The sequence below is a fragment of the Meriones unguiculatus genome, chromosome 12 (assembly GCF_030254825.1).
Source record: "Meriones unguiculatus strain TT.TT164.6M chromosome 12, Bangor_MerUng_6.1, whole genome shotgun sequence".
In the NCBI taxonomy this organism is placed as follows: Eukaryota; Metazoa; Chordata; class Mammalia; order Rodentia; family Muridae; genus Meriones; species Meriones unguiculatus.
Window position 1 is genome coordinate 29790403 of NC_083360.1, and position 14598 is coordinate 29805000.

Below are 14598 nucleotides of genomic sequence, written 5' to 3' on the forward strand. Positions count from 1 at the left end.
CCACAAGAAGCTATTGGGGACATTTGATCAAGAATTAAAGGCTGGAGAGATTGCTTAGTAGTTAAGAGCACTGGCTGCTCTTCCAGAGGACCCAGGTTCAATTTTCAGACTCCACCTGGCAGCTCATAATATCTGTCACTCCAATTCCAGGGAATCTGGCACCCGCCATGAATATATACGCAGGAAAAACATCAATGCACATAGAAATAAATAAACTTTAAAAAAAAAAGTCTCCTGGCTCTTATCACAGGACAAACTCTTAGGAAACCCTATTTTAAAGCCAGGAAAGTGGCCTACCAGATGAGGGCACCTGCCACTAAGCCTAATGACCTGAGTTTGATCCCCAGAACCCACATGGTAGAGAACACACTGCTCAGGTTTCCCTTTGACCTCCATGCACACAACTAGAACACACACATACACCCACAGCTCAATAAACCAAGGAAACAAAGACATTAAAATACAAAGTTGCTTCCCAACCTTAGACAAGAAAACTGCTTAAAGACTTTTATTTGTGAGTAAAACCTGTTACAATGAGGAAAGGACAAGCAGGACCTGTCCTCCAAGTCTGTCCATATATGCAACGATATTTCATGTGTAATACAAAGAATTAGACTACAAAAGTGAGAAGAGTCATTGCATATGTGGGATAAAGGAAGGGGCAGGAAGGACAAGGAAGAGTCCAGATGAATGAAATCAGGACTAGGGTGAGAACTTCATTCCACCTCAGTGACAAGGTGAGACAAGCAGCAGGCTGTGGGGTCTGCTTGGTGCCGGTTGGGAGGATCACAGGGCTCCGTCCACACCCTAACACCTGCTCTACAGAGGCCCAACCCCAGCAGAGGTGTCTAGGGCTCCAGCAGGCTTCCTCACTCCTAGTCAGGCTGGCAGTGATGGTTCCTGAAATAGGGACCCCCATTACAATTCCACCTGACACCCTGCATTTCCCACTAAGCAGTTTCAAGCCCTTTTCCAGGGATGAAAGTTAAGTAAAAATTCACAATAGGATGAATCAAGGAAGTCATGGGCTCCATGAATGATGCAAGACATTAGTTGGCACCTCCAAGGCCGGCTTCTACCATGAGTTACCCTTTATCAAAACCAGGGCATCTTCCAGACTGAGTTAAGATCCCTGCTCCGCTACAAAACCTCCCCACACAAATCAAGAGTGTTCTGCTGCAATCTGTCACAGGTTCTACAACAAAACTAAAGCAAAAAGTGGCCTATTCAAATTCACAGTCAAAATGTAGGATAAATTGCAAACCTGCTGAAAGAAAGTTCTAGAAAGGACTCTTCCCCCTCCGGGTATCTGTTCCCTATGATGGGAATCCAAGACCCCAGTAAGATAAACTATGAGCGCCTGAATCTGGTTCTGGTTTTGGTCATGGGGTCACCAGTTAGACCATGCATAGCATTGTGCTGGGTGTACACAGCGTCACTCTCTGCTAGGGCAGCAGGCTCAACCCATTTCTAAGGCAGCCGCAGTGCCCTGGGCCGCTGACAGGCATGAAAGTGTTCTCAGACTACAGCTGCATTCCCTGTGTATGGGGATAACTGACATCACTGAGCAGAGGATGCCAGCAGAAGCCAAGTCCAAATCAGCCACCTGAGACTCCACTGGGTGGAGGGAAACTGAGCAGACAATTCAATACTCACAACAGAAAGAGAGTGAGAGGCAAGGCTCAGGAGGGGGACGCTGTAACCAGAGCTGGCAGAAGCCTCCGAGGCCTTCCAGCCAGGACCAGGATTCAGTGTCCCCCTCCTGCAGGGGCCACAACTCACAGGTATAGGCTAAGCCCATCTCCCCACAGAACCCAAGGCCCAGGGTAGGCGGCTGAACACACACAAGGTTAGCACTGGTGCAGGGGCTGTGCACACATGGGAGGGCTCTAGTTACATGGAAGTCTTGGCTTTTTGCATTCCATTACACAAGAGGACAGAATACAAGATGAAAGGGGAATCCTGGCAGAGCCAGTTCTGTAGACAGGACAGTGTGCAGGGCGGGCCTTCAGGAGTCACTCTTCTTCTTGCTCTTCTTCAGGAAGGAAGGGGTGCGGAACTTCTTCTTCTTTTTGGACGGGGACTTGCCTGGAGACCCATCGCTGCCAGGGTCCATGGGAGACCCCTCCTCAGTGGCAGCGGAGGCTACCTCTTCAGCCCCTGGAGCTGAAGCTGAGGCGGGCTCAGGGTCAGCCTCAGCAAGGGGCTGAGTGGGATCTGGGGAACCACGGGCTTCCTCCGCCACCGCTGGGAAGCCAGGTGCTTCTGAAGGCTCATCAGGGGAGAGGTCAGGGAGAGTTGGCTTGAAGGTGGCGGCATCGCCATCATCCCTGGATGTCGGCTCCTGGGGAAGGTCTGGTGGTGACGGTGAGAGAGATGGGTTAAAATTTGGACAGAACAGCTGGAAATAAGAACACTGGGCAGACCTGCCACCTTCTGGTAGTTTCTAGGGATTCCTTAGATCAGAAACTACTTTACCACTCTACTACTCCACTTACCACTGGATGTAGCATGTTATAAAATGTTAAGACTCAATCTCAGAAGGACTCTAGTACCTTCTCATGAAGAACAGCCTAACCAAACTATACTGACAAGAGCCAGATCACAACTGGCCACTTCTGCAAACAGACTGCAGCAGGACGTGTCACTCTACTAGACGATGAAGAGAGGTTTGCTGGTATGTTAGTGTCCAGAAATTAATTCTAAATTTGATTCTACAACATTGTGTCTCCCCCGAGGCAGCCCATAGAAAACCAGGAGCCAACTATGAAATCACATATGCAATAAAATAAAAATGTAGTTAGCTGCATAGTGAACTAGAAATCAAGCTGCCTTCACCATTTGAAGAGCTAAACACAAAGAACAAAAATGTAACAGGGTGAAGGCAAGCTTCCACCTGAGACACAACACATTTCTACGCTGACCAGGGGACACCAGGATTGTAGAGATTTAGTCTATAAAATCACAAGCAATTGGCATGTTAGGCAACACCAAACCATTTAGTACTTAAAAGAAGCCAAAGATCAGGACCAAGAGCAGCTGAGCTAAGCATGGGTTAGGAACAGCCTGGCCGCCAAAGGCTCCAGGCCTCAAACGTGAGTGCTTAAGCTTAGGAGGCTGGAGACGCCCCCAGAGGACACCCTGATGGCTATCCTCTGAGGCAGCGTAATTGGCAGAGAGAGAACTGCAGACCCATAGGTGTCACACGCCCCAGCACCAGGGCTCTCTCTGCCAAGCTCACTGCAGAACAGCTATCACTCCAGCCCGTATAGGAGCCAGTCCCAACTTAAGCACAGACCCAAACAAGCCTCCATAAACACCAGGCGGCAGAATCCACCCTGTTAGAACCCAGTCTGCATTTACTCCTGACCCTTTATGGCAAACACTCCCCAACAACCAATCAAGAACTTCTCAAAGGTTAAACTAATAGTTTTTTGTGGTCCAGAGTAACACTGGGCAGCATTAAAATAAGGGCCAGGAGCATCCTGGGAAGCTGACCCCATCTGTAAGCATTCTGGTGACCAAGGAGGTCACTGAGAGACTGGGCGTATTAATGAGGTCTCCTGTTTTTATTTGGATATACAGAGAACGTAAGCAACAGAGAAGCAGGAAAGCAAGGCACAGCGCAAGCACCTGGTTAGAGCATGGACAGGCGCGGGTACTTACTAGGGTAACAGGTACTCTTTAGCACATCCGTCTCCTGCTGTAAGGCAGCCACAAGAAAGAAAGCACAAGTAGAGAATCTATGCATTCAGTCACAGCCATTGGGTTACATAAGAAGAAAGGCCAAGCCACTCTTTAAAGACCACAGACTGGGGGTGAGGGGAGCCAGGAGACACGACATACATACATACATGGGAGACTAAAGGACAAACGTGTCACGGGTCAGACCACAAAACACATACATGCGGTGGTCTGAGAGGCGGAGGGGGCACACAGCACTCTCAGATGACGGATTAGTCCAGCAGGTCTAGGGTCCTGCAGCCCCCACACAACCGAAGGCACCGAGGTGTCATCAGACTCCGGTCAATGCTGGAAGTGTGCAGGCAAAGGGCAAACCTAACACAACAGGATGGTGGACAACATCCCTGATCTCTGCCCTCCCCCAGTCACAACAGCTCACACTATCTTGACTCAGGTTACCCCCGATGGAGCAGGTACAGGAGAAACAGCTAAGGTTTCCAGACCTGTGTGGCACTGGTTTTCTGGTAATGCATACTTCTTCGTCCATGTTAATGGAATGATGGCCACATTCCACTGCCAGTGCACATAGGCCATGCAACCTTCCACAGCAGGCAGCCACAGTACCGCACTACAGGACTCACCTTCTTCAAGCTTGACAGGAGTGCTGGGGGGCGTGCTGGGGACAGCGGACTGGTCTGGAGGACTCTTTTCTTTCTGTTCTCTTGTCTCGTCCAGATTTTCTACAGATGTAAACAAAGTGAGTGCAAGGTGCAGAGACGGAGAACTCGGGAGCTACCTCCTTCAGCAGCAGCAGAGTCGCCAGCTTGCCAGCCCTTTCCTGGCTGTAGACACCCAGGGCGCAGCTCAGGAAGCCAGGTGGGGCCCCGGCCTAGAGTCTGCTTGTTTCCACACAACAGAGGTACTGATTGAACTTCAAAAAACTAACCATTTGTGGCCTTCAACCAGCAAGTACTCTGTGCATCAGCCATTCAAGTGCTAGAACTGCAGGTGAGCTGTTGTGACTGGGGGAGGGCAGAGATCAGGGATGTTGTTATCGTGTGCTGCTGTGCACTCCAGGCAAACTGGCCCCTAGCTTCCACACGGCCTGTGTCTACTGGGATTACAGACTTGTGTGCCCCTGTGTCCAGCCTTTACATGGACTCTGGGGAGCCAACTCAGGTTGACAGGTTTGTGCGGGAAGTGCTTGACCCCTGAGTCTTTCCTCCAGACCCCTATCAGTAATTTAAACTTTGTCAACTCCAAGGTTGTTTTTGTTTTACTTTTCTAAACTAGACTGATGAGGACCAAAGGAAAAAGTACAGGAAACCAGGGGCGCAGATATAGAAAACCCCAAGATTATTTCTCATTTAAGAAAAATATGTATCAATTATTATCATAATTTTTTAAATCGCCATCTTTCATCTAAAAAAAAAAAAATCTCCTATCAGTAGCCTGATATCACAGGCCCCTTATTTTGGACACTAGTCACTCTCCTAAGCGCATCAGGGTCTCTGACACAGATTCAACTCTGACAGGTAAGCTTCTTTCCTGGCCTTCCAGGACAAAAGCTACCTCTGCCCTCCTGAAAAAAACATGGGGACAGCTCCTGGCCACAGCCAGAGCTTTATCCTCTTCTGGCAGGCTCCACCCTCTGCCAAAAGCTGCGCCAATAGCAAGCAAGGCTTCCAGGCAATGCTCCTATGGCACTCACCCTGCTGCCAGCTTCCACTGAGTTAACGAGTGACTACATTTCACAGAACTCACATTTCCTCAGCAGCTACACAACGTAGTGCTTAGTCTAAGACAAGACCAAATGCAGTTAAGTAGGATCAAATTAAATTATCATTGTAGATGCCCAATGGCCCAGGAGGGGGGCCCACCCTTCACACTCAGAACTGTCTGCTATGCATGGGGGATTCAGTACGAAGAACTAAGCTGGAGCTCAGCTCATGGCTCTGAGGACAGCGGCGTGAATGTTCATGGGCCCGGCATCTCGGCCCCAGGGCCCTCCTAGTTCCAGCCAATGGTTCCCAGTGTATGGTGAGCAGGGAACTCAGGGAGAGGGTAATGTGGCCCCGCATCAAAGCTGTCCTACAGCCTATAGGCCTGCTTCTGTTAGCCCTCAACCGTTAGGACCTGATTTTCAAAGGTTGGAGTTTAGAGGTACTTGTCCTGTCAAATTCTGACATTCATCTCTGTTTCCATTTGTTATAAAACTATTCTATAACTTTTGACAAAATCATGACCAATGCTGTCAAAAGGTGACCAAGAGGGGGGAAAAGCCATGGCGGCGGCAGCACTGTTCTTGACATGGTCTGAAACATGCCAGAACAGTCAGCATACTAACTCACGCCCCATGATTACCCCTGCACAGGGGCGTTCCCAACCTTGTCATTCACAGCCTTAGGAGCACAGGAAATGGTTATGGAAGAGAGGACTATGCTAGAAGCCCCAAGCTAGGAGAATCATTGTAATAAGGATTTTCATTTGCAAACAGACCACAGTCCAACCAAAAGCCTCAATGCTCAAAACTGAAAAATCACAGACCTGGCCCGACCCCAGGTTTTGCCATGTGCACCCTTGTTCTCATAAAGCTACTCTTCCCAGCTGCAGGCCCTCTGCTCCCACCACTGGGGACCAGCCCATCTCCCAGGGACTTTAAGGATGCATGTATAGCATTTGGAATGTTGCCTTCCCCTGTACTGATTAGTCATGACTAGGGAGCATCAAAGAATCAATGAATCATGAGGCCTCTTCTCAGGGAAACTTTGGCAGAAATACTGCATGAATAAAAAGTAGGTATCTCTTAAACATAATATACTCAAGCTGTCTTTTCTAATAACTAATTTGACTAATGATGTCAAGTGGACAGAAATCCCAAATGACCAGCCTTGCACATAACCCAAGTGAAGGAACAGTCTGAGTGCTGAGTCTTCTAACCCATTTTTCACTGAAGCTTCTGGAAGAGCAGAGCGGAATCCCTAGCTCACCCTCTTCTGGGAAGATTCCCTCTACACTTTTTTGTGATGGCACACACATGCCTGGGACCCATCACTGCAGAGCGTCCTTTATACAAGCCCTTAACAAGCACCATTCCCAGTGGTTTTTGATGTTTGTTTGTTTGTTTGTTTGCTTGTTTGTTTGTGACAGGGTTTCTCTGTATAGCCTTGGCTGTCCTGGACTTTATAGACCAGGCTAGCCTTGAACTCACAGAGCTCCAACTGCCTCTGTCTCCCAGAGTGCTGGGATTACAGGCCTGTGCCACCACACCCAGCTACCATTCCCAATGTTTAACCTTAATTTCTTTCCTTCCAGTCCAAAAGACTACAGTAGGACTATGAGGACATAATGCTCAGGTCTTAACCAAACAAGATCTGTGCTTCATGCACAAGACTTTTCTCACACAGCGAAGCTTCTAGACACTTTTTCCTACTTTCTGGAGCAACCCTACATCCAGATATCAGGAGCACTCACTCACCTTCAGAGCCCTTCTGCTTCCGCTCCACCTCTCGACGGTACTCCTCTAGTTCTCGGTCTGTGAGTGTGTTGAAGGGGTTGGGGCCTGTGGTGCTCACGATTACATGGGGCTGGTATTCCTTCTCAATGATGGCTTTGGAAGCTGTTACCAGCTCTCCCTGTGGACCAAAGAGACATGGTTCAGGACCATGGCCTGGTGGAACCTCCCTCCTCCCAGGAACACAGCAGGCAGCAGGGAGATAGGGGCTTTTCAGGAGCACACAGACATTAGACTGTACCACTTGGTGGGACCTCCCTCCTCCTGAGCAGACAGCAGTAGGGGGTGGAGAGGTCTTTACCAGGTACACATAGACATTTCAGGACCACACTTGCCAAGACCCATGGCCAAGGGAGACTTCAAAAGCAAAGGCACTGAGTGAGGTGCAGAGTCAGGAGCACATACACCCTGGAGGAGCAGCCTCCTCTGACCCTGCAGACAGGAATGGCAGAGGACTATGCCTAGGTACTGCTTTCTAAGCAATCCAATTCCATGTGACCTCAGAAAATGTTCATTCTACAACAATCAGGGCAAAGTGTGTAAAGATTGGCTAATGTACTTTTATTGTGTTTTATTTGAAAGACAGGGTCTCACTATTAGCTCCAGCTGTCCAGGAGCTCATTCTGTAGACCAGGCTGGCCTCAAACTCAGAGATCCACCTACCTCTGCTGGAATTAAAGGTCTGCACCACTACCCCTGGCCTGAGATCTGCTTAAGCTGTTAAGGTTTAACACGTTTTCTGCCCTTCTGACTGGTTTACAACCAATTCCTGAACTTATCCCACAGCATTCAGAGGTAACAAAAGATTCCCAAACAGCAAGTTTGCCTGATGAATCTGGAAACTGAAAATTTGTAACACAAAAAAGCAAGCAAAGCTCCAGGGCAGCTCTTGACTGCTGCCAAAGATGACAGACTGCAGAGGGCCTACTGGCGCAGTAGGAGCCACAGTGCGGCCTGCCCCGCCCCACACCAGGGGAGGAAAGGGGCCCTCAATTGCTTGAGAACACCATCCAGAAGACACAAGCATGCACATGATTAAATGGAAGCTTATGAAACAAGAAATGCCAAATCATTCCGATGTTACAGGGATAGGCCTGGAGCCTCCGATCACACACTAACAAGGGATGAGCACCAGAAGGAATCAGTGTCTCGGCAGTACTGGCTGCTAGAGACGGTCAACCCACACCAGCAACTACTCTTCAGGCACCTGGAGAAGCTGGGGTATCGGGGTTGAATAGAGACAAAGTATTCAGAGTACTCCATGTGTAACCCCTGACACAGGTGCCCTAGGAGAGGAAGGCAAGCATAGTAAATAGGGAGCTCTGCTGAAATGCCCTGAGACGCATGACGAAGGGACCCTCTCTTGAGTCTGGCCTAAGAATGACTGGTATTTCATTTATGAGTAGCTCAGGCACTGCAAGACAGAAGGGATTTTGAATTCTGTCCCTTTCTAATGCTGGTTAAAAGAAGCCCCTTCCTGTCCAAAGGCCATACTCAGCCTTCATATCCACAAAAGCATCCTATTAGCAAAATCCTCCAAAAGCAACAACATGGCAGTATGCTGACCACCATCACTCACAACAAAATGAGAGGGGTATCAGGCCTGAGAAATAAGTCCAAGTTTGTGTAATCAGATGACAGTGGGCATCCTATCGCTGTCACTGAGACAGCAGAGCCTCTACTTCAAGTTTTGATGTCCTAGAAGACAAGCAACTCCCCATGCCAGATCAGCTGGCCCCAAGAAGCACACAGCAGACCCTCTGTGCTTATAAGACCAAATGTAAAACATGTCAGGCAGCCTCTGACTGAGCCTTGCCTACAGTGCAGAGAGACCTTGGTGAGTAGAGCAGCCAAGACTAAGAAGGCAAGACCATGAAAGATTGATATTACCTCACTCCTGGTTGCCCAACAGGAACTCCACCCAAAACAGGGACCCAGAAACTATTTCTGTACTTGACTGAGGCCTATGACTGAAACAAAGACCATAAGGTATGCACACCTGGGTTAGTGACCAGCCCTTTCAGAACAGCAAGTTTTCATCTGTAAGGACTGACTTCAGTTTTTTAGGCTCTTCAGCTCACTCACCCACTTCTACTCCCAGAAGTGCCTTCTCTTTTCTTAACAACTATTCCTATTCCATCTTAACTTAAAAAGCATGACTTTCTCCCTCTCACCTCCTTGCAACTGTCAAGATTTTCACCTAATGTGTATTTTTTAAACTCTTAATAAAATTCTCTATGAGCTAGAGAGAGACAGAGACACCCAGATCTGGCTTTTATAGTGCTGGGACATGAACATGCTAGGTGCTTATCACACAGTCAGAGTCCAAAAGTCAAGTTACTTTCTTGGCATTTCTGCCACACAGCGTGAGGAGTACAGGCCAGTTAAAGTACCTGTAAACACAGGAAGGCTCACAACACAGAGACTGGACTGGAGAGTCCTTCCCTGGGAAGATGTCAACACAGCCCTTTAAATCCTTGTGTCTAACACTTAATGCACATAAAATAAAATCCAGAAGGCGGCCCAGATTTTTACAGGCTCCATACCAGGCTGTGCAAGACTCAAGTAGAAAAGGCTCTGGTATCTCCTCCGCCTGAGGAAAGCAATACCAGCACTGGATAAGCATCCATCAGCAAAGGAAAAGTCCAAGGCTAAGTAAATTTTTCCAGAAAGGCCACAAGTTCTCAAGTCTCAAAACTCGGTTTCTCAGGTCCTCAAAAGAGATGCAAGTCTCCCTGTGCCTGCCTCACACGGAGGAAGTACCTAGGACAAACACCTTTTTGAACTCTGAGCCTAACAACCCTTCTTTTCTTTCTCTCTCTCTTTCTCTCTTCCTCTCTTTCTTTCTTTCTTTTCTTTCCTTCTTCTTTGTTTTGTTTTTTAAGACAGGGTTTCTCCGAGTAGCCTTGGCTGTCCTGGACTTGCTCTGTAGACCAGGCAAGCCTTGAACTCACAGAGATAGCCCTGCCTCTGCCTCCCCAAGTGCTGGGATCACAGGTGTGGGCCAGCAACACTTCCTTTCTTAACTTGCTTTTCTCAGGGATTTTGTTGCAGGAACAAAAAAGTAACTAATGTAAGGAGCTAGCCCAATAGCTCACATACCAACTGTGAAGCTGAATGGAAGTCTATCGCCTGTCATATGAGGCACTTAAGATGTCTTCTATCCTCATCTCAAGATGCTCCTCCCCCCAAAACAACAACAACAACAACAACAAAAAAGATGCTCCCAACCCAAAGTTAGTTAGTTGGGGTCGGCCTGCAATATGCTCTACTGAGTACACACAGGAATCTGTTCAGACTGTAAGGACATACCCTCAAAGCACCCAGGTGACCTGCCTACATCTGAATAGGGCCAAGAGCAGGAAATAAAGCTGTCATTGGATGAAGAGCCAGCCCAAAATGTATCTCTGGTACAGTAGGCTACCCTGATGCTTTCCAAATAGCTCCAACAAGTCAAAACCTATGAAATACACAAGACCCAAAAGACAGAACAGCGACTGTGACTATGCTGCAGCCCACAAAGCTGGAAGATGAGACCATAAACTGGCATATGAGGCTTGCAGACCACATCACCTCACACACAGCAGATAAAGACTATTATTAACTGAGAGATCATGACGTATGGCCCAAAGTATCAATAAGAAAGGCAAGCTAATGGGTAAAGAGCATCCCCTACCCATTCCCTGACAAATCCCTTCAAGAGGTAGGTAGGAATAAATATAAAAATGGGAAGACAAGACTCATTTAATAGATAAGTATGAAAATATGCAAAATAATGTTATCAGGAGAGATTCCAGGCAAAAACTTAGGACGTCAGTATATATCTAATTCTACCTGGTAATCAGAACACCTTTAAAACAATACTTGAATTTCACAGCAAGTGTAAAGAGTGAAGAGAAACTTAAAATACCCAACTTCAAGCTGTGAATCACACATTAGTCACATTTTACTTTATGTTTTTGTTTCTTACCTATCTATCTATCTACCTACCTATCTGTCTGTCTGTCTGTCTGTCTATCTATCTATCTGTCTATCTATCTACCTACCTACCTACCTACCTATCTATCTATCTATCTATCTATCTATCTATCTATCTATCTACCTATCTATCTGTCTATCTATCTACCTATCTATCTGTCTATCTACCTACCTATCTATCTGTCTATCTATCTACCTATCTATCTATCTATCTATCTATCTATCTATCTATCTATCTATCTTAAAAAGGGCCTCATATGAGGCCCAGGCAGCTTTTGAACTCTCACTCCAGTCCTGGGTTACCGGCTATGCCAGTATGTCTTACTCCTTTGCTTGCTGAGACAAATCTCCCTATACAGTCCAAGTTGGCCTCAAACCCTCAATCCTCAAACCTCGGCCTCCCAAGTGTTAGATCAGGTTTTATTTAAAGTTAAAAATAAATGTATCTTATTTACAAGAGTTGACACAGACAGCCATGTTTTATTTCTCATACTTCTGAAAGGAAATCAATCTTTCCCTGGCCTCCAACTACTACAGTCAAAGCTGAACAAGTGAGGGAAGGTCACAGCAAAAGCGGCCACTGCCAACAGAGCCCTGATGAACCCATTTGCAACTGATAAGCACTAAGTTCACATTCAAAAATTCAGAAATGCACCATGCAGCTCCAGTGAGCCACTGCTAATAAAAACTTAGAATACTGAAAATTGTTTAAAAAAAAAAAAAAGACAATGGGCAGAGTATACCTTCTATACAATCTCACAGAGGACTTAAAGGTCCATGTAAAACTGCTTTATTAGCTAAGACAATGCCTTAGAGGGAAGCTGGTTGGGGGAGGGAAGGGAGAAGAGCGCTGCGGACCAATAGGTAGGTAAGGACAAGGCAGTGAGTACCTTTCTAAAAGAGACAGATTTAGCGGGACTAAAGGTCTGCTCTGTAAACTCGAGCCCTTCGATAGTTTCCGTACAGTCAGAGAGGGGTGCGTCCTGCAACAGTAAACTGAGTCATCAGAGCACACCAGGCCCAGCCTTAAAAAATATCAACCAAGACCACAGGATGAAGCCAGCTAAGAGCATGCAGCAGGGGCAGTTGTCAACGGTATGGGTGATGACAGTGGTACGTGCAGACACTGGACATGAAACCAGGACCACAGCTGGCCAAACTAAAAAAATGCAACAACAATCATCTATTCCTGCAGTCAGACTGAAAGCATCAGATGGCATCTTGACTTTCAGAGATAACTACTTACAAAATTAGCATCAATGTGCCACTCTATGTAAGTCATTTTACAGAAATGCATGTAAATGCGGATGGACCACATTTACAAGCACCCACCCACTCTGCATCCCAAGCAGCACTTTGTTGCAGACATGAGTATATACCAAAATAAAGGTCCAGAGCCAGCCCTCTCCTAGCAGTTATACAGCACCCAGAGGACACCAGGAAACCCAGTTCCAAAGCAGTGGCGTATGAGCCCCTTGAGTATGCATGCACTGTAAGGAGCAGGGCTAGAAGGGTGGACACACCCTCAACATGCTTATACTTGGTCTATAGCTCAAGTAAAGTGTCTAGATTATCATGAAGAGTTCTAACAAAGATACCCACTGGCCTAGAATACTCACCTCATAACATCACTCTGGTCTTAGTCACCACCCACTAATGTCAGAGACACTGTGTTCTCTTACCTGAACGAGGCTTCTGTCCATCACTACACCACACAAAACCTGGGACTGAGGTCCTGCCGTCTTAATGTCCTGTAAGTTCTGCTCTCGAATCTGAGGACAGGAAGAGCAAAGGCACATGAGCAGTACAGAGAAGAGAAGCTGCAACTTCCAATCTTGTTGCTTACACACTTAGTTCCTGGCCATGCGACCACCGCACTTCTGTCTAGGCCCGTGATGGCAGGATGGCTAGGGCACACCTGCTTTAGGGTACTGGCCTAACTGCACAGAGGGATGATGAACTACACCCGTGAAAGGAGAGGATTAGTCTTAACTGTTCATACCCTCCAGATGGCTCTGCAAGGAACAGATCCTTCACTTGGTAAGCTGGTGCAAAATCTTTGCTACTCATTCACCTTTTAGTGATCTTTTCTGTGAATGCTGATGGATCTCACAGTCTAACATACCAAACATCATTCACCAGCCTCTGAACGACCCCTGAAAGGCAGAGGCAGCTGTCTGTTCCTATTAAGATCAGGCTCTGCAGTTTCCATACTTCAGAACTGCTGCTGAGCAAGTATCAGTTTAAGAAACAGTAGGACCTCAAACTATGAGCAGAATAAACAATGTTTAAAAGGTAACTCTGCTAGAAGCAAGTAGACAGCATATGGCACTCCTCCCAACTCCACAGCACACTCCCCCCAACACAGACAGCAATACACACCTTGTTTCTCATCTCCTGGACCTCTTTGGGGTTAGTGTTCAATGGAACAAACAGGTTAGGGACGGCAGAGGTGGAAGTTCTATGTCCATCCTCTTTAGTCCACTGTAATATCAAGAATAGGTGAAAAGTCAGGATTATGACAACAGCAAATGACACCATAGCATCCTTTTGTACAAATGATCTAACGTCTGATCATGCACTGAACATCCCAGGACAGAACCAATGACCACATTTCCTGAGTCACCCAGTAAAGTCACCATAGGAGTGTGATGTGGCCATTAAAAAAAGCAGCAAGTAATGGGACTCAAAGTCGTGACTGACAGAAAAGGGCCATGAAGAAAGCTCACTCAAAATCTGGAGCACAAAGGCTGACCACACAGCTGAGCCTCATAACCCGTGGACCTGCCAGAGACCATTGGTTCACCGCCCTGAGAGTCACCCAACACCAAAGCCAACTGGAAGCGTGGGATGACAATCATGAGAAGCAATGTGATGCTCCTACCCCAGGGGTAGGCAAAGTCTGCACTGTGAGGCAAGAGTGGGCATCACCAAAGTTTTGCATTAAAATAAATGACAGCATCAGAACGTACTGAACACAATTCCAACCCCAAAAAAGTACTGTATTAGCACCAATACAGTAGATACCTAGCAGAAGATTTTGGTGATGTCAAATATTTTATATAACTTAATACCTTTAAGTGTTACAAAATATCCCAAACAAACTTAAAGCGCTTCATGAGTCCTCAAGGCTGTTTTAAATATCAGTGCACACTGTCTACATGCTGCAGCTTTTATTCACTATTCTTATTTTTGGCTCTTCAATAAAATATGAGATTTTTTTTTTTTAGCCAAACTCTAATACTTAAACATGAATGGGCACTGAACAGTAAAACAAGCCATCTTGCAAGTGTTATGCCTTTCAGAATATTTTTTGAGAGGCAACAAAAAAGCCATAAACCATAAGAGTTTAAAGGAAGCAACGAAACTGTCAAATGCTTAGCCACTGCGAAAAAGTGTGGAATGGGCGTGGAGCCGTGGGT

General features: G+C 46.8%; 1 protein-coding gene across 15 annotated transcripts in view; it reads right to left on the reverse strand.

The window, feature by feature from the left end:
- Positions 1-481: 481 nt before the first annotated feature.
- The window catches only part of Add1 (adducin 1), a 62501-nt gene continuing 48384 nt past the window's right edge, over positions 482-14598 (reverse strand). For 3 of the 15 annotated variants that reach the window (XM_021643694.2, XM_060365476.1, XM_060365475.1), the window contains exons 11-16: positions 13559-13660; positions 12859-12948; positions 12067-12159; positions 7163-7319; positions 4326-4424; positions 482-2355 (exon numbers count right to left, since the gene is read on the reverse strand). In XM_021643694.2, the coding sequence (XP_021499369.1) occupies positions 2009-2355; positions 4326-4424; positions 7163-7319; positions 12067-12159; positions 12859-12948; positions 13559-13660 (888 nt within the window). In that variant the 3' untranslated portion in view covers positions 482-2008. Of the gene's footprint in view, positions 2356-3665; positions 3704-4325; positions 4425-7162; positions 7320-12066; positions 12160-12858; positions 12949-13558; positions 13661-14598 lie in introns of those variants that run through there. The other 12 variants (XM_060365480.1, XM_060365485.1, XM_060365478.1 and 9 more) reach the window with 7 other exon arrangements.